A 27,827-nucleotide genomic window follows, 5' to 3' on the forward strand; every position below is an offset into this window, starting at 1 on the left:
TCCCCAAATGATGCTTGATAAAGGCCATGAGAAACTAAGGAAGAGCTTCCTGAATATCCTGTGTGGTTTATTAGGGGAATCTGGATATTTATTTCTCATGCTGACATGATTGTATACAGTTCTTCATTCTGGGAGCTCTCACAAACAGTTTGGGCCTTTCAGTTTAACTCATTTTGAGCAACATCTGCACACAAATAGCTGCTCGTTTATGGTGAGTTCCTTTGTTCTCTTCCATCACCTTCCACTCCACTTTGCTCCTGCTCAAAGGTGACCTGCAAATGACTTTTTAGAAGCTGGGCTTGCCACTCTCTTTAGTTTCATAATGATGTGTGAAACTAGCCCGAAAGGCTCGAAAAAGCTTTCCTGCACTTTTTAAAACTTCATGTCAACTCTAATTTGGATTTTTTGCTATAGGGCTTGTGGGTTATTCTCAAGGTATTTATTATTAGCTCTTGCATCTTAATTCAGTGTGCAGACCTGAGGAAACCAAAATATTAATTAGTAATGAAAATGAATCAAAGTTAACAAACTGAAGACTTCCAACAGCCTGAATAAACCCCTGCCTTGTTTAATTGCCTAAATTTCATTTCTGTGATGCCACAACTTTCATAGTTTCTCTGTCTCCTCCCAAGATATCAAACAAAGCAGAAGGTGAAAATAATTGCTTTTTCCTTCAACCTTCCCCAGACCTTTTGTGCTCTCTTCACTCACTCTCCTCATTGTTAAGGAGCAGTGTCAGGGCTCCTTTTTCCACCCTGAGCAGGGCAATGACACCCTGAGTTCAGAGGGTGACAGATGAGCAGGGGCTTAGGTAAGGTGGTGTTGGTGACAGCCAGGCTGCCTTTTCTGCCAGCTCCTGAATAAAACCTTTCAGGTGAAAGCCGGGGTGGGGTTGGGTTGTTGGGTGTGCTCAGTGGTGTCAGGTGTTGAAGATTTACCTGCTCTGCACTCATCAGCTCATGGCACCCATTGGTGTCAGAGCAAACAGGATGGGATCATTGCTGTATTAAACAGGAAGGGAGTTTTGAGTTGGTTTGGGGTTTTTTTTTTTCATTTATGAAGCCTGATCTGACTCTGTGGAAGCTGCTTTTGCAACCTGCCTGGAGCTCTTGGTTTGCCTCTGGGTTTTGCAGGCACAAGCAGTAATTTTGAGCTTGTAAGGCCACACAAACCCATCCTTCTTTCTACTAACCTTGTTGAAGATTTCATTTTTACTCTTTGGGCCGTCACCATCAGTGCCTGGAGCTCAGGTGCTGCCCCTCCTCTCTGCTGCTTGCAGCCTGTTGCAGTTTGTGTTCCTTGCAGAGCAAACAGATCAATTTGCAGCATGCTCCAGTGGTGTTTTCTCACCTCTGGCTGCAACTGGAGCCTCTGTTTTATCTGTGCTTTGTCCTTTGTGACATGACAGGGCTGATGGAGCAGAGCCTTCCCAGATTGCATCATAATGCCTCCTGAATTCTTATGGAAAAGATAATTTTTTTTTTTTTCTCCTGAACCCACAGTAATTTGTTTCCTTGGTGGAAGAGCTGCTTTAATTAATGGGCCTGGGCTGATGCAAGCCACTGGAACCTTGAGCTAGGGGATGGGAGATTTTTTTGCCTTAAAAATCAAATTACTGGAAACAGTGTTAGCTTTTTCTAATTGCTGCTTTTATAAATGTTCATTAAAATGTTTTCCTTACAGTACAACCCTTTGGCTTGTTTCTGTTCCCTTGGTATGACATTTGCATGCACTTAATATAGAAGGTGAGGCAGAAGCAGTGAGGATGGTGAAATGTTAATTTTGTTACAGATAACAGTGCTAAGCTGCAGAACTACACACTCCAGCAGCTTAACCCACTTTCTTGAGGGATAATTTCCTAAATAAAGCCCTAAAAAGGAAGGTAGAAGCTCTCTGCAGCTCCATATTTGTGAGGGGTCCACAGATGGGCGTGGGTTGGTGAATTGGAAAGTTGGGTTCCCAGCAGAAGAGTTTGGGAACTGATCACGAGGATGCTCAGAATGGATTTCCTACATGCTAAATCTGAAAGTGCTTCCAGACCCATTTTGGGACACATTAGTCACATTTTTCATGGCTGCACTCGTATATCAAGCAGCCCAAAAGTACATTTGGATGAAATCAGGGAGATTAATTTTCTACTCTACATTTTTCTACCAGCATTAGGATTGTTTCAGACTCTGGTTTTGGTTTACCCCCATCTGTTTTTCCTTGTGTTTTATGGTGTAGCTTTCTGCTATGCAATAGAAAATTTTCTCTTCTCTGTTCCATTTGTGTTTTATTTTTGGCCATTGTGTTCTATTTATATTCCTTTCTGCCATGTCAAGTAGCTCTTTTCTGCTACTATTAGTTTTTCCTGAATCCCTTCCTTAAGGAATCCTTCAGCCAAGCTACCTGTTGGTTAGAGTTGGCAAAATCCAAATACCTGAGAGTGACAATGCAGGGAGAATGGGGAACTTTTACCTTTTCCAGTCTTTGAGGCTCCTCACACTGTGGTAGATGTTTCTGAGCTGTCCATCACTCATCCCTCACTTCAGAGGAGTACAAAGAAGGTTCTAGAATCCCTAGAATTCCAGAGTTTTTCATTGTAATTGGGGTACCTCCCAACATGCCAAGGTTCTGATGGGGAGGTGTTTTGAAACTGGATATTGAGTTGTCGCTGTCTCATTTGAGCCTGGCAGAGAAGATGGAGCTCAGGGTCAATCTGAACCAATTTCAAGGTGTTTGGGCTTGGGTTTGCATCTTTAATTGGGCCTTATTCTTGAGCCTGCTGAGGGGGGCACTGGCTGATACCTCAATTAAACACAGGAAGGACTGGAGAGTTGCTTGTGGTGGAATAAGGATGAAAGCTCTGAGGTGCTTGTTGGAGCAAGACAATGCAAAATACTCATTATTTTACTTGCTTATCAACAGGCATCTGCTTAAACAGAGACTGTTACTGCAGCAAAATTCCTACTGACTTCAATAAAATGCACTGACATTGTAAGGACTTCATAATAAGATCTTTTGAGTATTAACAGATGGTCCCTGACTGCCTGAAACAAAGTTGTTGGGTTTTTTTGGTTTGTTGATCACCGCAGGTATCTGGAAACCGAACAGACTTTGCCTTCTGGAAATCAGACCTGACTGTGAAACAAAGGGGGTTCTTTCTCCTTCCTTTTCCTTGCTACAGACTCTTTAGAGAAAATATGGAAAACATGAACTGGTTTCTGGTGGGTTTTATCAGAAGTCTTTGGTGACCAGCCCAATTTAGTGCAGCAAGCCTTGCCCTGGAGGGGTGTGCTCGAGGCAGCACCAAAAGTGAGTGGCACCAGCATTCTGTCTGAACAGAAACCCAGCAAGGGCCCTGTTGACCCTGTGGTTTGAAGTGAAATTCTGCAGTGCCAGCAGTCCCCCAGCCATGAAGGAAAGCAGTTTGTCTTTGCTGCTGCCACGGACTGAATGAGCGGAGTCTCGAATGTTTGGAAAATGTTCCTGTTAACAGTTTTTCTTTTGTGTATTTGTCAGTTTATATATTAGTTGCAGTTGTACTTTGCACAAACACTAATTAGACAGCCATCAACACTCAGGGCCAAAGCCTTACTAACAATGCAACTGTGATAGCAGTGTCTTAATTGGTTGAGTATAATTGTCATTAGGCAACCATAAAGACATCTGGGGCTCTGGAGAGGGATCAGCCTCCCCCTCCTCCTCTTCCCCAAATTTGTTCTGGCTATTGCTACCCAGCACAGTGGAGCTTTTTCAGATGAGATTCTGTGTTTTGACCAGTTTCCTGATGTTTTTCTCCTTATGAAATCGTCTGCCTCTTCAGCACCACTTCATTAGAGCTGTGCCAGCCTCCAGCTCTGCTTCCTCCCACATGTGCTCTGCTCTCCACCACCTGCTTCCCAGACATTCATCGTGGGGCAGCAGCAGCTTTTAACCCCAGCTCCTTCTGCTTTCACTCATTTGGGGAGCACAGCAAAATGTCCTCCTCATTACTGCCACTAAAAAAGTAGTCACAATGCTTTTGCTTAGTGAATAGGTATATTTTAATTGTATATTAATTTAATTTCTCACAGTTTTTCTAAGCCATATGCATTCTACCCATTGTTGCTCCACTTCAGCAAGGTTTTGATGCATCATTCCTGAATATCCAGGCTAATTTTTACAGGTAGATCCATATCTGGTCAGAATTACAGAATGGGCTTGTTGAGGAGAAGTATATTTACTTCATGCAGCTTGAAGTATATTATTTAGTATATTTAGCATATTATTTAATATATTTAGTATATTTACTAAAATGCAGCTTGTCTCTTCTCTGCTGCTGCTTCTCATGTGTCTATACTGAAATATTCCAAAGAACAAGGGCAAAGTGGAATGTGAGTCCATCAAAGAAGCTGAGTTATTTGGGTGGAGAGGCTCTGTTGAACATCAGAGAAGGAAAAATGTGTGAGTAGAAAGAGCTGGGAGCCAGGTGTGGTGTGGTGGAAGGTATCAGGAGAGGGGGAAATTGGCTTTGTGAGCAACAGGCTTCTTGTTGCTCCCTGTTGTGCTCAGGAGAGCAAGACTTTGGACAGCCTTTCTAAATGAAATGAAGCAGGTGAGATCTGTAATGTGGGTTGTTTCTGGGTTTGGGTTGTTGGGTTTGCTCAGTGGTGTCAGGTGTTGGAGGATTTACTGCACTGCACTCATCAGCTCATGGCACCCATCAGGGAAAGCAGCTGAAATGCTCTTGGTGTCAGAGCAACCAGGATGGGATCATTGCTGTATTAAACAGGGAGGGAGTTTTGAGTTGGTTTGGGGTTTTTTTCATTCCAGCAGGAAGTTAAGTGGGCATTTCATTGCCATCTTGGTAGAAAATTCAGTAACTGAGAGGGGTTGGAGTGCTGGGCTTGTTCCTGGGCAGGACTTGCATCTGGGGTTATTTCATTGAGTGATCCAAATGAAAATGTCAGGGCAAAATGTAAAAGTTGTGGTGGGAAATGAATAGAAATCTTGAAATTATCTAGAAGTAGTGCAGTGTGTTCCTCTCTCCAGCCAGCTCTGTTGATAGGGCAGATTTGCCAATTATCTGCAATAAAGCAGCCTTTTTATTTTTTTTACAGCAAGGCAGTGCTTTAATAGTTTAAAAGCCTTTTGTTGTGGTTACAAATTGAAAGTGTGGTGCTCTTTACAACAGCATTAAATTATTTTTTTTCTTTCTGAATTGGATTCATCTGTGTTTGAAATTTTTCCAGTTCAGTCCTGGTGCAGGCCCAGTGCACGCTGGAAATGGGCAGTGGAGGAGCTGATTTCTGTCTCCCATTTCCCCAGGCTGCAGCTCCACTCATGATCCCACCATGGTCTTGTGGAACATCTCACCCAATCCTTCAGCTCTGCTGTGTGGGAGTGCCCTGGGAAGGATGGGAATGGTGAGAAATGGGGGAGGAGGGATATGTCCAGTTTTCAGCTGTTTGGAGGGCCTGGAAAGGCCCGGGGTGGCCTTGGGACAGCCCGCGTATCGAAGGACGAGAAGAGGCTTCAGTTCTTCTTTCGGTTTTTATGTTTATTAATTGTTTATCTAAAAGATGTTCTTTCAGCCGAACAAAGATCTGCTCAGCAGTCAGCCATGGGCACACTGTCTGCCCTCCCGGGCAGCCACATATCTTTATACCCATTGTTACGTGTACAATATTTATCATTTTTCCCCAATACCATTTCTTCTTATAACTCGGTGTACTCTCAGTAATAACCAATCCAAAGGTGCCACCGTGGCCAAAGAAGATGGAGGAGGAGAGGAAGAAGAAGGAGGGCAGGACACACCCCAATTCCTCCATCTTACTCCTCTAAACCCCCCTGTACATAAATCCTAAACCCTGTGTCTCACCCTCTAATTAGCTAATCTTTTCGCCCTTCACCCTGGTGAGGCCCTCTTATCTTCATAAAGGTGTCGTCTCCTGTGTAGGGTTAAAGTCCAGCTACCAGACACTTCTGGCAACATTCCAGGACTCCCGAGCCCCCCAAGGTGGTCTCGGTGGCTCAGCATCTCAGGACTGAGATCCTGAGATCCGACAGGGGAGGAGGGATATGTCCGGTTTTCGGCTGTTTGGATGGCCTGGAAAGGCCCGGGGTGGCCTTGGGGCAGCCCGCGTATCAAAGGACGAGAAGAGGCTTCAGTTCTTTTCTCGGTCTCGGTGTTTATTAATTGTTTATCTAAAAGATTTTCTCTTGGCCCGACAGAGCTCTGCTCAGCAGTCAGCCATGAGCACACTGTCCCCCCTCCGGGCGGTCACCTATCTTTATACCCAAAGTTACGTGTGCAATATTTATCATTTTTCCCCAATACCTTTCACCCTTATTGCCCAGTGCACTTTTAGTAATGACCAATCCCAAAGTGCCACCATCACCACAGAAGATGGAGGAGAAGAAGAAGAAGGACAGGACACGCCCCAATTCCTCCATCTTACTTCTCTAAACCCCCCTGTACAGAAATCCTAAACCCTGTGTTTCACTCTCTAACTAACTAATCCCTTCACCATTCACCCCGGTGAAATCCTCCTGTCCTCATACAGGTGTCGTCTCCTGTGTAGGATCAAAGTCCAGCCACCAGACACTTCTGGAACATTCCAGGACTCCCGAGCCCCCCAAGGGTGCTCTTGGTGACTCGGCACCTCAGTCCTGAGGTGCTGAGATCCCACAGGGATACAGGAAGCCTTGGGAACCTTCCTGAGGAATTTCTGTGCTGGGATTTCTGGACAGCCATGGGGGAGCTTTGGTGGGTTCTTGCAGGGTTCTCCTGGAGTCTCCCTGGTCTGTGTCCCTGCAGGAGCACAGGGTGCTCTCAGGGATTGCTGGGCAGTGTTAGAGCTCTCTGGGGACAAATTCTGGTGTCCTGCAGGTCCTGGCAGGGACTGTGGCTCCATGGCACAGGGGTGGGAATCTCCAGCATGAGCTGATCCACCAGGGAGTGCAGGAGTGAGGAGATGAAAGCTGCAGGGTGGGCTGGTGCAGACCCTGCCAAACCCTCCCAGCAAAACCACATCAGAATTTATTTCATCATCAAATTGATTTCAACTCAGTGTCCAGAAGTGTTTGGTGGTGCTGCTCCAGGTTGAGCTTGGCTCAGAGGTGGCTCAGGTGGTTCTTTGTGAGCAGAGAATGGTTCAAACGAAATTTTGACTTGGTTGAATTCTGAGATAAAATGAATTTAAGGATTTACTGTGGTGCTGTGATGTTGTTTCTCTAATTCCAGGATTGCAGTCGATGCATTGTTATTTTTGGTGGATCCCTTGTGTTCCAGGCTGTGTAGAGAAGCCAGGTGCAATGTGCCCTGAGAATTATCCAGCCCTGGGTCTCTTCTGCCATTTTCTTCTTCTCTCAGTCTTTGTTTTTACATCTCCAGCCTGGACTGTGTGAGAGCTACACTAGGAGGAGATGCTGTTCTTCCTTGTTTATTTAGAGATGAAAACAAATATGAGTTCTGTCCAGTCTGCCAGTGTTTTATGTCTCCCCTGGAACTCACTTTTCAGTGACAAGAGAATTTTGGCTTCCCTTGGGAGGAATCTGCTGCTCTTGGCAGTGAGGAGAAGCTCAAAAACACGACCCCAGCCAACCCTAACATAAGGAAACAAAAATCACTTCAGAATTAAAATGCTTCCAAAACATTGTGTGCCTCTTGTTGAAGGGGCCTGCAATCACCTGTCCTGTTGTGGTTTATATCCAGATTTTGAAGCAAAATGAGCCCTTTCTAGTTTTGCAAACTGAGGAGATTTGTTGTGATCTGATCTGTGCTCTCTGTCCAATCCATCATGAAACATTTTGCTTTGGGGAAAATGTTTCTTGGCCTGTTCTTGTTAGATTGTGCTGCTGTAAATTGGAAATGAAAGCAGGATTCAGAGAGGTTTGGGCCTTTTTTGCAGAGAAAGAGAAAGGGAGAAGTGTCCCACCCTGCTCTCATTTCCCTGGGTGCTCCCCTGTCAGAGGAGGCAGTGACAAGGACAGGCTTCCCTCTCTTCCTGATCAATTAATGTGCATCTCTCTCTGCCTGACAGATTTCACCACCCCCCTGGGCACTTTAATTCCTTCTCTAAATTGGAGTCTTTCCACCAGGAGGTGGGGAGGGATTGAAGTCAGAGGGAGAGATCCACCTTTATTGATCAGCATCTACTCTACTTTATTCATCAGTCAGGCACTTTTTATAACAGTGTTCATTCACTTCATGCATATTGCAAAATCTGAGCTCCTGATAGGCTGTAGAGAAAACTTCAGCTCCTCCTTTTGTTTACAATACCTGAAGTTAGTTTACTGAAACCAAGATCAGTGTTCTCACCATAATGTGAAAAGTTCTCAAAACCTTTATATCTGTTCCCAGACTGGCTGTCTGTTCCCAGAGCAGCCAAGGACAGAACGGTCTGAGAATCTTGTTGTTTATATAAAAGGTAGCTGAGAACCTTAATTATTTACAGAATCAAGCCTGGGAAAGGCTGCTTTTTCCCTCAGCTGAATCCCTTCATGGCCTCTTTCTTTAAGCCATGCTTGAGCCAGGCTCTCCACAGGGAGGGATCTGCTCCCAGCTGCAGGAGCCCTGGGCATGGCACTGCCCAGAGAATGGGAAACCTGAGTGCAACTCCTGTGTCCCATAAACCTTCATTTCCTTCTTTATCTTGTAATTCACTTTTTTTTTTTCCCTCATAAGCACAGCCAGATTCCCAACCACCAGACCTCTGAGGCTGGTAAGAATCACTTTTCCATGATCCTTTTCCCCCAAAAGTCAGGATGTAATATCACAGGTGACAGAGCAGGAAGCACCTTTGATTTTCTAAAAGAATCCAAGTGTCAGCTATGCCAGAGGAAGACATCTAACAATGTTAATTATCACAGTTTTGTCAAAACTGGCCTTAAATAATTATAGATCTGTGGTCTTTGACCAGTTGTAGAAGCTTCTCTGCTTTTTCTGTGTTTTTTTTTCCTTTAATAGTCTTTTGTGTGGTCATAGATGGCCCAGTGCAGTTTATCCATTCTTTGCTGTATAACAGCCTTCTTTCATTCAGATGTATTCATTATTATCTGAAAAGTTTAGTTCTGTTTCTTTATTTCCTCATTGACAAGCTGATGCTAAATTATTGTTTTTGTGATATTTTAATGAGCCTCCTGCAAAAAAGGAACCTTAATTCTAAAGACAACACTTAGTTGAATCAATTAATTAATTAATTAATTAGTCTTCAGAGATGTGTGTAAATTGATCTGTTGATGAGACATCAAGAAATTTCTTCTATAAAAAGGAATTTCTTCCTATAAAGAGCAGCAGGTTGGGTGGGTGCTGATGTAGTAATAGATAAATGCTCTGGTTTAACAAAGCCAGAAATCTTGAAAGACTGAAAAGAACCAGTTTAAAGTTTTGTCATGATGTAATTTAGGCTTGTTCCTGATTTCCTTTTTCCCTCTTGAGCCTGGCTCTCCTTTTGTAAAGTGGGTACTGATTGTGGTGGCTCAGTTGTGTGTCATAGAATCACAGAGTGAACTGGGTTGAAAGAGAGCTTTGAGAACATCAAATCCCACCTGTGACCCAGCAGCTCCTCATCAGCTGAAGCGTGGCACTGAGTGCCACATCCAGGACAGTGACTCCACCACTGTGGGAACCAGAGAAACAGAAACTTCCACAGACACTGAAGGGTCTGATCTGCAGCCTTAGAAAAAGGTTGGATTGATGTAAAAATACAACACACAGGCATTAAGCAGAAGAACCATAAAGTTATGTTTCTATAGTTGTAAGAATGTGCCTTAAGTAAGTGAGAAGCTGCATTGATAAGGTGGTGAAGGGTTTATAATGTAGGGGTGGGGTTGTATGGAATAACTTCTAAACTCTCAGCTTATAATAGAAGCATCAGTGTGTCTGTGAGACAGAAACCTGTGGGACAGAAGTACCCTCTATGCAGCAAAAGTAAGTAAAGGTGATAGGTTAGAAAAGCAAAATAAATCTTGTGGCATCTATTCACTGAGTTAGAAAGTTCTATATTGTCTTGTAACAAGGAACTTGTGGCCATTTTGAGCTGTGGCTGATTGCTTGCTCCTCTAAATCTCACAGCCTCTGAGACTGATGTTTATCTGAGCAATAAATCCTTCTTAGCCCAGCTGTGGTCCCATCCCTTCATTAAAAGCTGTGACAATGATACACCACCTCCCTGGCACACAGTTCCAGTGCCCAGTCTCTCTTTCAGCGAAGAATTCTTTTCTGATGTTCAACCTAAACTTCCCCTGGCTCAACTTATGTCCTCTTCTCTGCCTGGGAGAAGAGACCAACCCTCCTTGGCTACAGCTTCCTCTCAGGGGGCTGTAGAGAGTGATGAAGTCACCCCTGACCCTTCTTTTTCCATGCTAACCAACCCCAGCTCCCTCAGGAGCTCACAGGATTTGTGCTCCAAGCCTCTCACCAGCCTTGTTTCCCTTCTCTGGACACCCCCCAGCCCTAAATGTCCTTCCCAAACCGAGGGCCCAGGGCTGGACACAGCACTCAGGGTGCAGCCTGACCAGTGCTGAGCACAGGCCCAGGATCACTGCCCTGCTCCTGCTGGCCACACCATTCCTTGTAGCTCCAATTTACCTGCCTGCCCTGGTAGAATTTGGTGCCACATTCAATAAATGGGGCTAAAATGGGCAATGCTGATGGTTTTGTGCACAGGGGGCTGGGGAGGATCAGTGTGGGAGCTGTTTGAAGCCACCCTTGTTCCTTCTGCTGCAGCCACCTCCTTGCAGGTGCTGTGGGGTTGTTGGTGTTGGATTATGGATTTTCTGACCCAGAGATGGGATAACTGAGAGAGGTGCTGTGGGGTTGTTGGTGTTGGATTATGGATTTTCTGACCCAGAGATGGGATAACTGAGAGGTCTTTGAAAAACTTCTATTCCATTTTCAGTATCTTGAGAAGGGTGAGGCAATACAGATGTTATAATTCACACCATCACAATCAGTAGCTAATTATTTCCTAATTACAATACACTGTAAGAGTTTCTTGGCCTATCAGCTTTTTGCCACACCATGCTGTAAATGCCTTAAAGCCAATCATCTAAAACTGCCCCTCGTGGGTCCCACCACAATGCATCTTTCATAGTTCTGTTTCTCCACAGTATCCAGTCTTGTTTGTGAGCCCATCCTTTAAAACTTGTTTCTAGCTCCATTTCTCTCCCAGCAATGTCTGTCCCATTCCATGTCAGCATTTCTTATCTCAAGGTTTGCATACAGATGCACACTGTGTGGGCCTTCTGTCAGGCTTTGAGAATTCTCTACAAATTCATTTCCCACATTTCCCCCTCTCTCTTGAACAGAAAAAAACTTCTTTGATAACTTTGTTTATTGTTTGCTGTGCACAGTGAGGTGTACAAGGCACTATCACTAACATTGTCACTATAACAACAAATTATTTTGTAAAGTTTTTTAGTTAAGGTGTAAAACTATGTTTTAAACAAGTCATCTAACTACGATCTATCCTCTGTTTTAATTTGATTTGTCAAATGATTTAGTTTTTGAAGTTGTTTATGGATGAACTCTAAATGTCAGATAAATTTATACAACACAATCCTTCAGATTCTTTATAACTGATTATATGCAGTTTGCATACAGATCCATACTATGCTGTGGCATTCACATTCTTTGAACATAGAGAATGTGAGAGAGACATCATTTTCTCTCCTAGGATATTCCCTGTTTGTTTGTAGATGGACTCTTTAGAGTCATGGTCAGATAAATTTATACAACACAATCCTTAAGATTCTGTATAATTATGATTATCTGCACAGTTTGCATACAGATCTATACTATGCTGTGGCATTCACATTCTCTGAACAGAGACATCATTTTCTCTCCTAGGATATTCCCTGTTTGTGGATGGACTCTAAATGCTCAGATAAATTTATACAACACAATCCTTCAGATTCTGTATAATTATGGTTGTCTGCTCAGTTTGCATACAGATCCATACTATGCTGTGGCATTCACATTCTCTGAACAGAGAGAGACTTCATTTTCTCTCCTAAGATTTTTCCTGTTTGTTTCTGGATGGACTCTAAATGGTCAGATAAATTTATACAACACAATCCTTAAGATTCTGTATAATTATGATTATCTGCTCAGTTTGCATACAGATCTATGCTATGCTGTGGCATTCACATTCTCTGAACAGAGAGAGACATCATTTTCTCTGCCAGGATTTTTCCTGCTAGTTTCTGGATGGACTTGGAATGGTCAGATAAATTTATACAACACAGTCCTTCAGGTTCTTTATGATTATCTGCACAGTTTGTATACAGATCCATACTATGCTGTGGCATTCACATTCTCTGAACATAGAGAATGTCAGAGAAACATAATTTTCTCTCCTAGGATATTCCCTGTTTGTGGATGGACTCTAAATGGTCAGATAAATTTATACAACACAATCCTTCAGATTCTTTATAACTATGGTTATGTGCAGTTTGCATACAGATCCATACTATGCTGTGGCATTCACGTTCTCTGAACATAGAGAATGTGAGAGAGACATCATTTTCTCTCCCAGGATATTCCCTGTTTGTGGATGGACTCTAAATGCTCAGATAAATTTATACAACACAATCCTTCAGATTCTGTATAATTATGGTTGTCTGCACAGTTTGCGTACAGATCCATACTATGTTGTGACATTCACATTCTCTGAGCACAGAGAATGTGAGAGAGACATAATTTTCTCTCCTAGGATATTCCCTGTTTGTTTGTAGATGGACTCTAAATGCTCAGATAAATTTATACAACACAATCCTTAAGATTCTGTATAATTATGATTATCTGCACAGTTTGCGTACAGATCCATACTATGCTGTGGCATTCACATTCTCTGAGCAGAGAGAGACATCATTTTCTCTCCTAAGATTTTTTCCTGGAGAAGCACAGAGAGAAGAAGAGAAAACAATTCTTATCTCTCTACGCAAGCCTTCCATCAAGTTATAAAAATTCTCTGTTATTAATTTCTCAGGTGGGTGATGGCTCCCTTGTTTTGCAGGTACAGCTCGGGGGAGGTGAAGCTGTGGGACACCCGCACCTGGGACTACAGAGCCCCTGTGCTGGCAGCAGTGGCAGGCCCTGGAGGGGCTGGAGCTTTGCCACACGTCTGCTTTGTGAGGATCAACAGCTCCCTGGCCGTGGCTGCCCACGAGGACGGTGAGCAAGCACAACTCTCCTCCCTATTAAAACAACAGCACAAAAAAAAAAAAAAAAAAGGCTTCACAGAAATGAAGCAGCTGTGCTCAGCTTTTTGTGTGTCTGTAATCCTGTGTATCCACACACACGCACACACTTGCTTTTATGTGAGAAAGTTGGCCAATAACCCTAAATGCATTAGGAGGCATTGGAACATAGCACCCATTAAAGCTGAGCTTTAATTCCTACTGGAGCTGCTGCACAAAGCTTGAGTGCCAGGCTGTAGTCCAGCCAAGCTATCTTAAGCAAATAACTTGTTTTGCTATAAAAATATTAAATATTCTTCCACCAGCCTTCTCCTCTGGCCAAAACTCCCTTGGGGTGCTGTGGAGCTTTGTTATGGGGATGGTGGTAAACTTGGATGGCTGATTAATCCCTATCCCTCTCGCTCTTGGCGTGGTGTGTGGATGCACTGAAGTGTTGGTTTGCAGTTGGGTTGTTGTTATATACTTGGATTTAAAGAAATGAAAGCTTTCACCTAATATTTAGTGAAACCCTCATAAAATCCTGGTTGTGTGCATTGTTTTAAATATCCTTAGAGGGTTTCTGTAATGGACAACAAGAGCCAGAGACCAACATCTTCTGGATGTGGGAACAGCAATTAAAAAAGTCAGGTTTGGACAGTACCGACCGACTGGGATCCTAAACTGAGGTGCTTGGGCAGAACTCCACTCCCATCATCTTTAAAATATAAAATTTGATACTTAAAATGTCTCTTGGGTACAAATAAAGAATATTTGTAAGTTTAGAGAGCTTTGTACACACACTTTGATCCTTGTTTTCTACAGATGAAAACAAAACAGAAGGTGGATAATCCAAACAAAATCCCTAATCTCCACTTTTATTTTAGAAGTAAATTAAATGCTTTATGTGTTTTAAGATTCTCAGCATCCTTAGCTGGTTTTCTAGCTTGGATCATGCCAGGATGTTTTTCTGTGGGTAAAAATTGTTAATAGGCAACATTTTCTGACAACAGCAAATCTGGTGTTATTAATATTATTATATAAATTATAACACGGGTTTAAGTGCTGGCTTTTTTTCCAGTGTTCCAAACGACGACTAGCAGAGAGTCTTTTGTTTGTTTTCTAGTTTCCCACTGACTAATCTAATAATTTGTCTGGGTTTTTTGCCTGTCATATCCCTTGCTGTCAGTGCTGTGACTGAACTAGTTTGCATAAAGCTCGGCGTCTTTTATTCTTTTGGGTAGAGATTTTAATAGGCTCTGTGATATGGCAGTTACTCTGATTTGAGAAGCCTTGGTCAGAATAGATTAGTTTCTATGGGAATAGGGAAATAAAAAGACCCATTTTAGCAGTGTTTACTAACTGCAAGCCGAAAGCACATATTTACAGTTTGCTGGAGTGAGTTATTTTAAATTTTGGGGAGGGAGCGGACGGCTTTGAAGATAATGTGTTTGATTGTTCTTTGTTGTACTTTTGCAGCTCCCTTTCCTCTTTGTCTGTAAGTTTGACTAACCCAGAGGAGCCATCTGCTCGCGTTGGAGGTGGTGCTGTCAGGCAGTCTAGACTTCCCTGGCGAATCCCTGGCTGGCCCCGACGCCATCCCTGGCTGCTCCCGCGGTGCTGGCCCCGCTTCCCATCCCAGGGAAGGGCTGGCAGGCACTGCCTGCCCTGCTCTGCCCTCAGCTCCTTCCCCAGGCACACCAAGGACACAGGGATGTCCTCCTGGGATGCCCTGGCCAAAGTGGGTTGTCACTCCATGGTGGCCCTGGAGGAAACGGGGTTGTGATTGCTGATGGTGCCAGCCTCGGGCTGCAGGGATGGGGAGAGGAGGGAGGAATGGATGAGGAGCAAATGAAGTTCCCTGTGCCCGTGCCAGCGCTCAGTGGGGGCACTGGATGTACACCTGGGGCAACGCGACTTGGCAACTCGAGCCACAGTTGTGATTTTTGAATTCCAACCCACTGGCCTCATATTTCTTCTGCCTTGTTTCCTATTGTCAGCACTGGCAGTGCTCCAGTTTGATTTTACCACTAATTGTGTTGCACGTTACTGAACTGAAATGAATCAAATCAAAATGCTTTTCCTGGAGCATTAGATAAAGCAGGCGAGGGTTCTGGGTAATGAGCAGATGCTGCTAATGCAGGGACAGGAGAGGCCTTGCCAGGACTCCATCTGCTCCATGCTTGCCTGCCTTTGGCTGGGAGCCACAGCTTTTGGGAAACAGCAGTCTGCTTCAGCCATCCCTCTCCCCCCTGTGCTCTGGAGCTGCATGGTTTGACTGGCAAACAACGTGCAGCAACAGGAGAATAGAACTTTTTCCTGCTGTCCTTTAAATGCCACGGCCACCCTGCTGCAGGCACGGTGGGGAGCACGGCCCTGCTGCCCTGCTTGTACCCCCTCAGGCCCATCTGAGGAGCTGCTGGCTTCCCAAGCTGCAGGGGAAGCACAGGAGGGTGCTTGCTGCAGGGTCAGAGGTGCTCCTGCCTGCTGCAGCCTCCAGGAGGGGAATTTTGGCTGCTTTTTGGATTTCTGTGCTCTGTCCTTTCTGGTGCCCTTAAAGCTGCCTGGGGTGTTGTCCCTTCTGTACCCTCTTTGCAGAGTGATGGGTTTGGTGTCCCTGAGGGCCAGGATGTGCTCCAAGAGAGCAGCAACATTCCAGGCTGGCTGGAGTGAAGGAAAAAATGTCAGAAAGAAACTGCAGGAGAGGGGCTGGGATGTTTATTCCCATTGGGTGCAGATCTCTTGGTTTGGGTGAGTGCAGTGTGATTTCCCATCCTGGTCATCCCATTCCCCACAGGGTCTGTTCCTTCTCTGAGGGACTGTCCAGGGATGGTGTTGTGTGGAAATCCTTGGAAAAAGGGTGGTGGGGATTAAAATCTGGGAACGTTTGGTGGGAACTGGAGTGGTAATGTAGTGTGAGGGAAAGGCTCTTGTCACTGAGGTCTGATCTCACTGTTTGTACCCTCAGGACCTGCTGGAAGTGAAAATTAAATGTGAAATGTTGGTTAATGAACTTCTAGTATTTACTAAGGTTAAATTAGTGTTTACCAAAACACAACTAGAAATGTTTTTGGGAAAAACTCAAAAATTCACAGCAACAAGTTTTGATCCTCCAGGCTGGTGCTCATTTTCACCCATGCTTTTCTTATATGGCTTGTACTTCATAGAGATATGATATAGCTGAAAATTATAAGGAAATGAATTCATATTCCCACTTTGGAGCAAGAAACCGCACCTGTATGGAGCCAGAGAATCACAGAATAGCCTGAGTTGGAAGGGACCCACAAGGATCATCAATTCCAAGGGTTTTCAAAAGGTGAAATTGAGTTTTACTTTATTTAAATCAAGGTGGCAAGACCACAGCTCTGAAACAGGACAAGCACCATGGAGATGATGTGAATTCAGCACCTTCTGGCCTTCCCTTGTGTTTAGAAGCTGAAGGGAATGAACGTGTAAACCATGAGCACATTTGGATTCCCTGCTCCAGCACAGACAAAATTCTGGAGTTTTAAATTATTTTTTTTCCACATAATGCACATGTAGATTGCTTTACACCTCTCTCAAAGCTGGCAGCAGCCACCAGCTGACAGCAAATGCTGGTTTTAATGTGGAAGAGCTGATGCAAAGGGTCTTTAGGATCTGAGCTGGGATCTTCACACCCACATCCAAGTTCCCCAAACAGGCAGCTCAGGTGGGCAGTGCCAGCTGTGCCCAGCTCAGGAGGGGCTCAGACAGGCCCTGTGACACTGCCAGACACAGCCAGCATAATATTTACAAATGAGATTTAACTCTGTTTGCTCTGTGGTTGTGCTGCCTTGCCCTGTCGGAGGATTAGGGGATTTTAAAGGAAAAAAAAGATACTTGGGTTTGTTTAATTTTGTAACAAATGCATTGCCTGTAATAGCAGAGAGAAAAACCTGTGTGAACACAGATGTAACAGCTGCTTTTGCAGGGTGTCTTCTGTGCTGCCAGCACTGCTGGTGGATAGAGAGGAGCTGCAGCCTCCCAGCCCTGACACAGCACGAGCTGTGCAGGGCTGGTGATGCTCCCAAAACGTGGGGCTCAGTCAGGACCAGCACTGCCCTCTGAGGCACAGCACCTCCTGCTCAGTGTTCTCTCCAAGTGCTTTCCAGGCTGGAGTCAATGGCAATACATGGACCTTTCAGCAGGCCACAATTCAGGAATATATGGGTTGGGAGTTGAATTTTTTGTTAAATCTGGGGCAAAGTGATAAATGAGGCTGGTGCAGTGATTGTCAGCATTACAGCAGCAGCAGCAGCTTCTTGCACTTCTTTTCATGAGCCGTGATGACTTTCCAGCTTGCTCATAATTTTAAATAATTTTGGGGAGTTACTGTTGGAGTTCAGTTGGAATAATCACAATTATGGTGCAGATTTCAGCGTGCTGTGAAACCGCTGCTTATAATTTTCATTTCGTGATCTTCTGACACTTGGTAAGATTTCAGTATTATAAAAAATAAAAAAGATAACATATGGCTGCAACCTTAACTTCACCTCAGCAGAGGAATTGCTGTGGAAATGAGGTGCTGGGCAGTGCTGGAGGCAGGAAGACAGACTGTGGAGAGCAGTGATCTCATCTGCACTGCTAAATCTTTGCCTGATTTTTTTTAGTGCCACACTAATAACCTGAACTGGAATGGTGTGGGATTTTTTGCTCTTACCCGAACGTGATTGACTGCTGCAAGGACTTGCACACCCATAAATACCTTTTGTTGTTTCTGCAGTGAAATGCAGAATATTCTGAGCAGCACTTTTAGCCCTCATAGCAGCTTTACCTATTTATAAATCCAGTGGAGTGTTTGCTTTTTCTGTTTTCCTTCTGTCCTGATCTTTGTGACTCCCTTCCAATTCAGGATATTCTTTGAACTCTCCAAGTTACTCTTTACTTTCTGCTTCTTCATCACATGTGAATTTGTGACCTTACAAGTCACTTTTTGTTTAGATTACCAGAAATGTTTTGCCCATATCATGTATCATTATATGGGCAATACAATGCACATATCTGTGTTTGTACACTCTGTGTTTGCCTGATTATAATATTTTCTTTTGGACAGATTTTGACATGTTTGAGATGCAATAACAATAATAACAGTAATAATAGTAATAATAAACAGTAGTAGTAGTAGTAATAATAGTAATATTAATAATTTGTGGCTTGTTGCCCAAAATTGGAGAGCAGAACCCTGAGCTCTGGGTTTCTCAGTTTGCTCCTGTGGTCAGAATATTTTATTATTTTTCCCAGAACTTTTGTCCATTTAGACACTGTTAAACCCAGTGGAATGTTCATCACAGAGATGTGTAAACAAAAGGCTTCAATGAAAGCAAATCAGCCTTGTTTTTCCTCTTCATGAATCTGATATTTAATTGAGATACATTTTCTGCTGAACAAAAATTGAAAATCCTTCTGCTTGGAGGAGCCTGGCAGCCAAACCCATGGTCTGACACAAAAGTCCAGTTCTGACTCCCTGTGTCTGATATCACTTTATCACTGATGGGGTTTTTCCTGGAGGAATAATTCCTGAATAATGTCCTGGAGGTGAGACCTCCCCATCCCTTTGCTCTGGGGGTGCAGCCTGTGCTGCCCACTTGGATTTGTTAACTGGTTTGAAGCTGTGTGCAACCAGCCTGTTTTGCAGACCCAGTTCAGCAGTTATTTACCTTTCAAGCAATTAACATAATTACCATTATGCTAAGAAGTCATTTTGGGAAGTTCTGCTCGGAGCCCTTACGGCTCCGTCGGGACAGTTTTAGTCGGGACTGATCTTTCTGATGGAAGCCTAATTGCAGTTTTGGCTTTGTGTAAACAAACAGAGGCGGCTAATTGTTTAGGCAAATAGCAGATTAATTTAAATATTCATCCCTAATAAAACAAAAATGGTCCCCATTATGGTTCTCATTCCCATGGTGAGGAATATAAATATTCAGTGGGAGTGCCATTAGACAGGGATCTTAAGGATTATCTGCATTATTTCACATGGGTAGCACTTTCCAGATACCAAATAATCTTTACAAAAGCTACCATAAATCAATTTAAACTCATTTAGCTACCATTTCACTATGTGCAGTTTCATTACCACACTCTTGCTTCACCTCCTCGGGGACTGGGGAGGAGTGTTTGCAAACTGGCAGTGGTGCCCATCCACAGCTGTCTGTCAGGGCTTTTATGTCTCCTTCTGAAGGAAGAGCTGCCATTAATCATTTCATCATTAACGTGCTCCTCTGCAAGGGAGCCTTCTCCAGCCCTGCCTGTCACGCTGGAAGATTGCTTCTCAATTCAGTGCAAAGGTGGCCCAGAAGGCTCCAATTCCCTTCTGGTTCCCTCCTGATTGCCTCAGGTTGCTCTTACTCAGATTATGATGCTTTTAAACAGAGAACTGGGGAGCCAGGCTGGCTAAAATGCAATTATAAATATGTTTTCTTTTCACTTATACTCCTTTATTCTTTAGGATTTGTATTCTTTAGCTTTTTTCTGTGGTGACCAGGGAATGGAGCTGTGCTGGGAGGTTCGGGTGGAGATCAAGGCAAGGCTCTGCCCCCAGAGGGTGCTGGCACTGCCCAGGGAATGGGCACGGCCCCGAGGCTGCCAGAGCTCCAGGAGCCTTTGGGCAGCACTGCCAGGGATGGACAGGGTGGGGTTCAGGGCAGGATGATCCCTGTGGGTCCCTTCCTGCCCAGGATATTCCACAGTTCTAAAAAATAGGCAGCACTGCCAGGGATGGACAGGGTGGGGTTGTTGGGGGTCTGGGCAGGGACAGGAGTGGGACTGGATGATCCTGTGGGTCCCTTCCCACTCAGGACATTCTGTGATTCTGTGACCATGCAGCAAAGTGACTTAAAATTGGAGTGTGGGCTCTTCCTCACTGGTTTTGGGTAATTGAGGGCCTCTCTATAATAGAACAAAATTTCAGGTGTCTGTTTACATCTGATCTCCAAACATGGAAATTGAGAGAAGTCAGTGTCTTCCTCAAGGTAGCTGCTCATGTTATTGGACAGTCAGAAATGAGGAAATGGTACAGAGCAATAGAGCCTGGAATCACAGAATCACAGATGGGTTTGGTTGGAAGGGACCTTAGAGCACATCCCATTTCACCTCTGCCATGGGCAGGGACACCTCCCACTATCCCAGGTGGCTCCAAGCCCTGTCCAGCCATGCCTTGGACACTTCCAGAGATCCAGGGGCAGCCCCAGCTGCTCTGGGCACCCTCCCAGGGAGGAATCCCTTCCCAATATCCCATCTATACATCCCCTCCTTCAGCTTCAGGCCAGAGCACATAAATTCTCCTGTGACCCATGGCCAGAGGAACCTCAGCACCCTGAATTTCAGCCGTCCTGCCCCCATCTCTTCCCTGCGTGTTTTTTGTTCCATGCGCGGGGGCGTCCACGGCCCTGGATCCGGCTGTCTGGTGAGGGGCGAAGGCCAGGGCCCCTGCACAGCTGAAGCCAGCCCCCCTCGGCGTCTTGGCCTCGGGCTGAGCTGGGGGATAGCTCGGAGCAGCGCGGTGAGAGACGAATTAGGAGGCGACCACTCGCTGGGGGTAAACTGTCGGTTTATTACAGAAGAACCAACAAGGAGGGGAAACACCCAGCAAATGGCCCCAAACAGGGGGCAGGAGAGGGTTTTAAGGGAAAAGGGGGGAAGAAGGCAGGGAAACCCGGCTATCCAATAGAAATACATATTTGGAGGTACGAAACATAACTGATATACCAAAGTAACCAACTGTTATAAATCATAGGAGGGGCTCCGGGGCTACAGCCAACCATAACTCCCAGAGAAAAGAAAATTCTCGAAACCTGGGAGGAGAAAAGGAGTGATTGACTGAGCCCAAGGAGGAAACAACTTTCACTTTATAAGAGAAACCAAGGGAGGAGCAGTTTCATTTCCATAGCAACCTAACTGGCAGGGTAGCAGCAGGAAGTAATACAGAAAATGGGGGGAGCAAACTAACGAACTTAACAACACACCACAGCAGTTCCACCAGCTCCACTTGCAGCTGTTCAAAGGCTCGCTGAAGGTTGTGTCAGAGCTGAGCTAACCCCTTTTCCCTGTGCAGGCACTGTCAGTGTTTGGAGCCTGCTGCTGGGCCAGGAGCCCATCCATCACTTCCAGCACAACCAGCACCTGCAGGCGCTGGCGCTGGCCCCGGGCGGCGCCGCCGTGGCCACGGCCTCCGGCTTCCAGGTGAGGCTGGAGAGCCCCGACGACAGAGGATTCTGGCAAACCCCAGGGACCTTTGAAATCCAGAAACTGGTGAGTCTCCAGGCTGCTCTGCTTCCTTACAGGAGCTCCTGATGCACTGATGGTTGTTGGTAGGGTTGGGATGGTTCTTAGAGAAGCCTTACAGCCTGAGCTCGATTGGGGTGGTACCAGCTCGAGGCTTTGGAGCAGGTTCAGGGTGAGTCTTCCATCCCTGAAGAGCAAGGGTGAACTGCTGGCTTGAGCTAGGAGTGAAAATGAGCACAAGTCCATATGGTGCAGGAGGTTGGCTGGGTATTTTAGTTTTCTTTTAATTTTTTTTTTTTTTTTTTTTTTGTCAACAGTAAACTAAGCTGGCTCATTTTGTAAATCAGTTTTCTCGCATAGAATTGGAGCTGAAACTTCAGGTCTCATTCCAGATCCACACTATCTGATTAATTCTGAGGCAGGATATTGCAGGCAGCCTAATAGTGTCACTTGTGAAGCTGTAACTACTCATGCAGCTTCTTTAGGTTGCACCTTCTGTCACTGAAGTTTTGAGAGTTGTAATTAAAACTCGTTTTTCTGAAGTTTTGTTTTGTCTCAGAGTATCAGCATTTGTTTGAAAGGGGAAGGAAGTGTGTAGGAATAATTGAGTCTTGCAGCCTCTCTCCTGTAGGAGGAAGCTGTGCAGTTAAAGGGTGTGAAGTGATTTAAACCACTCCTGATTAATCCCCCCTCCAAAGCTCAGTCAGTCTTACACTTCAGAAATAAGCTTGATGCTTGGTCTTTGTGTGGAATTAATCCATAACTGAGATGATTCATGAGTAGTTTGTTCAGTTCAGCACATGCAAAAGAAGTTTTGACTGTATTTGAATAAATTAAAATAAAAAAATAAAATAAAAAGTCTGCTCTTTTTAGGTCAACTTCCTTAATCTGGTTCCAGATGTGACGGGGAGCCCGGTGGCAGTGGCAGCTGCAGAGGACATTGTGTATCTGCTGAAGGCTGAAGCTCCTGGCAGGATTCTGCACTCAGTCTATGGCCAGCCCGTCACCTGCCTTGATGTGGCTGCTCACGAGGCTGCCTTTGGCATCAAAACCTTTGGCTGGCTGTTGAATGAGCCCAACCAGGTACTGCCATTATTTTCTGAGAAGATTTTTACACCTTTGTAATTAAGGAGAAAAGAGTTCGTGCTGAGGACTTCTTTCCCTGCTCTCCAGCTTTTGAGAGTAGAGAGAAAATTCAGTCAATAATCTGATGCTGCTTTGTCTTCTTCTGTGGGTTGAAGTGAGGGATTATTGTTCATCTGTGGGAAGTGAATTTGTAAAGTTTGACACAAGATTTACATAGTATGTATCTATATGTAAACTTTGAGATAGGAAATACTGACTTAGGAATACTATGGAATAAGATAGATATTGTTGAGAGAGAAATAGAACTAGAAACAAATTTCAAAGGATGGATTTATGAATAAGATTAGATACTTTCAGGAAATAGAATTATGAAAAATATATTGTAGTAAGACTTCTGAAGAGTAATTTTAGAGTCCAACCAGGTACTGCCATTATTTTCTGAGATTTTTACACCTTTGTAATTAAGGAAAAAGGAATTCATGCTGAGGACTTCTTTCCCTGCTCTCCAGCTTTTGAGAGTAGAGAGAAGAAAATGCCATCAATAATCTGATGCTGCTTTGTGTTCTTCTGTGGGTTGAAGTGAGGGATTTTTGTTCATCTGTGGGAAGTGAATTTGTAAAGTTTGACACAAGATTTACATAGTATGTAACTGTATGTAAACTTTGAGATAGGAAATACTGACTTAGAAATACTGTGGAATAAGATAGATATTGTTGAGAGAGAACCAGAACTACAAGCAAGTTTCAAAGGATGGATTCATGAATAAGATTAGATACTTTCAGGAAATAGAATTATGAAAAATACATTGTAGTAAGACTTCTGAAGAGTAATTTCAGAGCCCAACCAGGTACTGCCATTATTTTCTGGGATTTTTACACCTTTGTAATTAAGGAGAAAAGAGTTCATGCTGAGGACTTCTTTCTCTGCTCTCCAGCTTTTGAGAGTAGAGTGAAAATTCAATGCAAAAATCTGATGCTGCTTTGTGTTCTTCTGTGGGCTGAAGTAAGGGATTATTGTTCATCTGTGGGAAATGAATTTGTAGTGATTTTTTAAAGTTTGACAGAAGGTTTACATAGTATGTATCTGTATGTAAACTTTGAAATAGGAAATACTGACTTAGAAATACTATGGAATGGTGTTGAGAAATAGAACTAGAAACAAGTTCCAAAGGATGGCTTTATAAATAAGATTAGATACTTTAGGGAAATAGAATTATGAAAAATATATTGTAGTAAGATTTATGAAGAGTAATTTTAGATTATTGGTTTTAAGATTTACAGCATTAGTGTGGTAAAAATTAATAAGTCAAAAACCACTTATGCTATATTGTAATTAAGAAATAATTAGCTTCTAATTGTGGTAGTGTAAATGATAATATCTGTATTGTCTCACCCTTCACAAGAGACTAAAAATAGAAGTTTTTAAAACACCTCTCAGTTGCCCCATCCATCTCTAGGTCAGACAAAAGCATGATCTGACATTCAGCCAGCTGGGTTCACTGTGCACCCTCTGCTCCTCAGCAAGGCCAGCTCAGTCTGTGCTGCATCAATGGCATCAGGGGAAACTCATCTCAAAAATCCCACCTAAAAACCCCGGGAAACAGCCCAAAATCCCAAAGCATCCCTCAGCCTCTCTGATGAGGCATCCTGAGCAGTACCAGGCAAATGAGCACAGTTAGGAGGGAGATGCTTTTTGTGCTGTGCTCTTGAGTATTTGGCCAAACTGTGAGGGGATTTTGGTGTTTCCAGATGCCTTGGGAAGAGTTCCTGTCCCTTTCCTGCACCTTGCCTCCCTTTTCCAGTGCCTGTTTCATTCCATTTTTGTGTTACACTGAGGCTGTCAGCAGTGAGGGAAGGAGCAGGAGTGGAGCACCCACTGCAGACCTCTGTGGTCTGGAGTGTAAAAATGCAGGGTTTCCCTTGGCAAGGGACTGGAATGGGAAAGCTTTATTTAGGGCTTCCTCTGTAAGGGATAAATGTGTTCAGCTGCATCTCATTCCCCTTAAAACCCCCATAAATACCTGGAGGGCTGAGATGCTGCGAGCTGTGCTGTATTTATTAATTCCTCTGCTGTCCTAACCCAGCTCTTTTCCCTCCAGAGGTGGGAGGGCAGGAGGTGAAATTGCCTCATTTGGGGGCATTACCCCAGTGATCACTTTTGTGCCTCATAAAGAACAGAGAGACTCTCAGGTTTCTGTGGTTGAGGTGACCCTGAGGTGTTAGAAAGTCTCTTTTTTGCCAGCCCCATGACCAAAGAACTTGAGATTCCTCAGTTCTGCTTTTCAAGGTTATTTTCTCTTGTCTGTTACATTCTTTCTTTGTCCAGCAGGTTGGGTTGTGGCACACTGCCTGCCCTTGGGGTGGTGTTAGCTTTTTATACTAAAAACTATGTGTACATTATTTACAATAATTTTCCAGTCCCTATCACCTATGTTAGTCAGTCTGTCTCTACTCTGAACCAATCCAGAAGTGCCACCATCACAGCAGAAGATGGAGGACAAGAAGAAGGAGAAGAAGGACAGGACACACCCAGATTCCTCCATCTTGCCTCTTGAACCCCCATTCTAAATCCCCAAAATTCTACTTTTTCACTCTGTGACAAATTCACTATCATTCTACTCAAACTCTTGTGGCTTGTAAATCCTCACACAAAGTTGGTAATTGTTTCCATGGACTAAAATCAAAGGCAGAGGTGTTTGTGACTCTGTGCCAAGGTCTCTGAGCCCCTGCCAGGGTCTGGAATCACCCAGGGCAGCCAGAGGAAAGTCCTGGGTCCCAACAAAGAACCTCCCCAGCCCCGAGTGCTGCTCAGCAAAGCCAGACATTGTCACAGACATTTAAAGAAAAATCCTTTCCTTAGGATTTTTTCTCCTGAGAAGCTGAGAGGCCTCAGGAACAAAATGTAAACATTGATTATCTGCTGCTGTGGAATGCAACAGGTGCATCTGTGATTGGTTGTTTCTAATTAATGGCCAATCACAGCTGTCTCAGACTCTTGGTCAGACACAAGCTTTTGTTATCATTCTTTTTCCTTCTTTGCAAGCCTTCTGATGAAATCCTTCTATTCTTTTAGTATAGCTTTAATAGAATATATATAATAAAATAATAAATCAGCCTTTTGAAACATAGAGTCAACTTTCTCTTCCCTCATCCTGAGACCCCTGAACACCACCACAGGATATTTTTCCTCATTTACTCCTGAGCTCCCTGGCTCTTGCTGGCAGATTGCATTAAACCTGGTGCATCCTAATCAGGGAGATGGGCGCAGGCAGCCCGGGGGGTGTGACAAGGACACTGCCTTGGCACTGCTGCTCCAGCTGACATCACGCCGGAAATTAATTACTGCTGGCTCCTGCGCTAACGAGCGGCCCCGCGCAGACGTGAAGGGACTCTGCAGTGCCTGATTACACTGAGCCCACGGGGACAGCCTGGCGTTGGGACAGCTCCCCAGCCTGGAAATGCCATCCTGGAGCATTCCAGCCCCCCTGGCTGCTGCCTGTGTTCCTCCCCACTTCGGGGTTTTCTTTGTTTTCCTCCTGGTTGTTGTTTTCCTTCTGGCAAGCACTGCCTAGTAACCTGCTTCCTGATCAAAACACTTAGGGAAACCATCTTTTTCCTCCCTCTCTCTTTTTATAAAATCATTTTCTAATTTTAGCCACGTTTGACAGCAGAGCTGAGATCTGAGGCATAAATTTACTGGGAACTTTTATGTTGGAGAGGAGGAAAACATCAAATCCGTGGCCTAGACTTGGCTGCTGTCAGATGAGAGACACCCGTGCAGGAGGGAGGGGAAAACAGAAATGCTTCATCCCTGAGAAGTTCAGCTTGCACTTTAGTAGCACCAGACAACCCAAATATGCTGCTGTTTCTTGAAAATCCTTCTGCTCTAGTGCTCCTGGAACTCTTTTCTGAAGTTAGGCAATGAAAGATTTTGTTGTTTCAGCTCTGTTAACTCAACATGAAATCCCTTCAAGTCCAAGTTCTGAGATCTGTGTTCCCATGTAGGCTTGTCTAGGGCTAATTAAATAGCCCAGATAATGACCCATGGGGGAAATCCTTATTGCCAGGGCATCCAGGGGACATTGCTTGAGGGATGGTGTCAGGCCAGTGACACATCCCCTGTGTCAGGCAGCTGGGAGCCCCCTGTCACAGAGCTGCTGCAGCACCCCAGTGCTGGGTTTTTGGGTTTAAACACCATGGGGGAGATTAAATCCACAGCTTGGCTTTGGTCCTCTTCATGTCAGGATCTGAACCTCAAAAGGAAGCAGCAGGATAAATGTTAGGCTTGAGTTCATCTAGTTTCTGATGCAGTCTGGAGCTTTTCTCATATCTGGTGCCTTTAAACCTTCCCTGAACCTGCTGCCAGGTAAGTCTGGTCTCCTACTACTGCTCAGGTGAGCTTTGTGCATTATTTCTGTGACATTTAGAGGTGTTTGTACTCCTGAGATGAGGGGAAATATCCTAAACCACAACTTTCTCCTGTATTTCAAATTCTGTTCAAAATTTTTAACATTTTCAGCAGTTCATGGGGATATGAGACAATGAACAAAGGAGGATTTGGGGGGTTTTCTACCAAAGAAACTTCATACAGCATGCATGAGGATTTTTATTACAAATATTGTCAGGCAGAGTTCAGGTGAGGATTTTTGTTGCAGATATTGTCAGGCACAGCTCAGGTGAGGATTTTTATTACAAATATTGTCAGGCACAGTTCAGGTGAGGATTTTTATTACAAATATTGTCAGGCACAATTCAGTGCCTGACAAAATTCACCTCACAATTCAGGTGAGGATTTTTATTACAGATATTGTCAGGCACAATTCAGCTGAGGATTTTTATTACAAATATTGTCAGGCACAGCTCAGGTGAGGATTTTTATTACAAATATTGTCAGGCACAGTTCAGGTGAGGATTTTTGTGGCAGATATTGTCAGGCACAGCTCAGGTGAGGATTTTTATTACAAATATTGTCAGGCACAGTTCAGCTGAGGATTTTTATTACAAATATTGTCAGGCACAGCTCAGGTGAGGATTTTTTTTACAGATATTGTCAGGCACAGCTCAGGTGAGGATTTTTGTTATGGATATTTTCAGGCACAGCTCAGGTGATGATTTTTATTACAGATATTGTCAGGCACAGTTCAGGTGATGATTTTTGTTACAGATATTGTCAGGCAGAGTTCAGGTGAGGATTTTTATTACAAATATTGTCAGGCACAGTTCAGGTGAGGATTTTTATTACAGATATTGTCAGGCACAGCTCAGGTGAGGCTTTTCATTACAAATATTGTCAGGCACAGTTCAGGTAAGGATTTTTATTACAGATATTGTCAGGCACAATTCAGGTGAAGATTT

The 27,827-nt window shown here is 44.1% G+C and overlaps 1 protein-coding gene across 1 annotated transcript in view; it reads left to right on the forward strand.

The window, feature by feature from the left end:
- The window catches only part of FBXW8 (F-box and WD repeat domain containing 8), a 67,593-nt gene that overhangs the window by 17,874 nt on the left and 21,892 nt on the right, over positions 1 to 27,827 (forward strand). Inside the window, exons 5-7 of the mRNA XM_074554362.1 lie at positions 12,987 to 13,144; positions 21,218 to 21,414; positions 22,261 to 22,470. Of these exons, the coding sequence (XP_074410463.1) occupies positions 12,987 to 13,144; positions 21,218 to 21,414; positions 22,261 to 22,470 (565 nt within the window). The remainder of the gene's footprint in view (positions 1 to 12,986; positions 13,145 to 21,217; positions 21,415 to 22,260; positions 22,471 to 27,827) is intronic.

The sequence above is a fragment of the Zonotrichia albicollis genome, chromosome 18 (genome assembly GCF_047830755.1).
Source record: "Zonotrichia albicollis isolate bZonAlb1 chromosome 18, bZonAlb1.hap1, whole genome shotgun sequence".
NCBI classification, from domain to species: domain Eukaryota; kingdom Metazoa; phylum Chordata; class Aves; order Passeriformes; family Passerellidae; genus Zonotrichia; species Zonotrichia albicollis.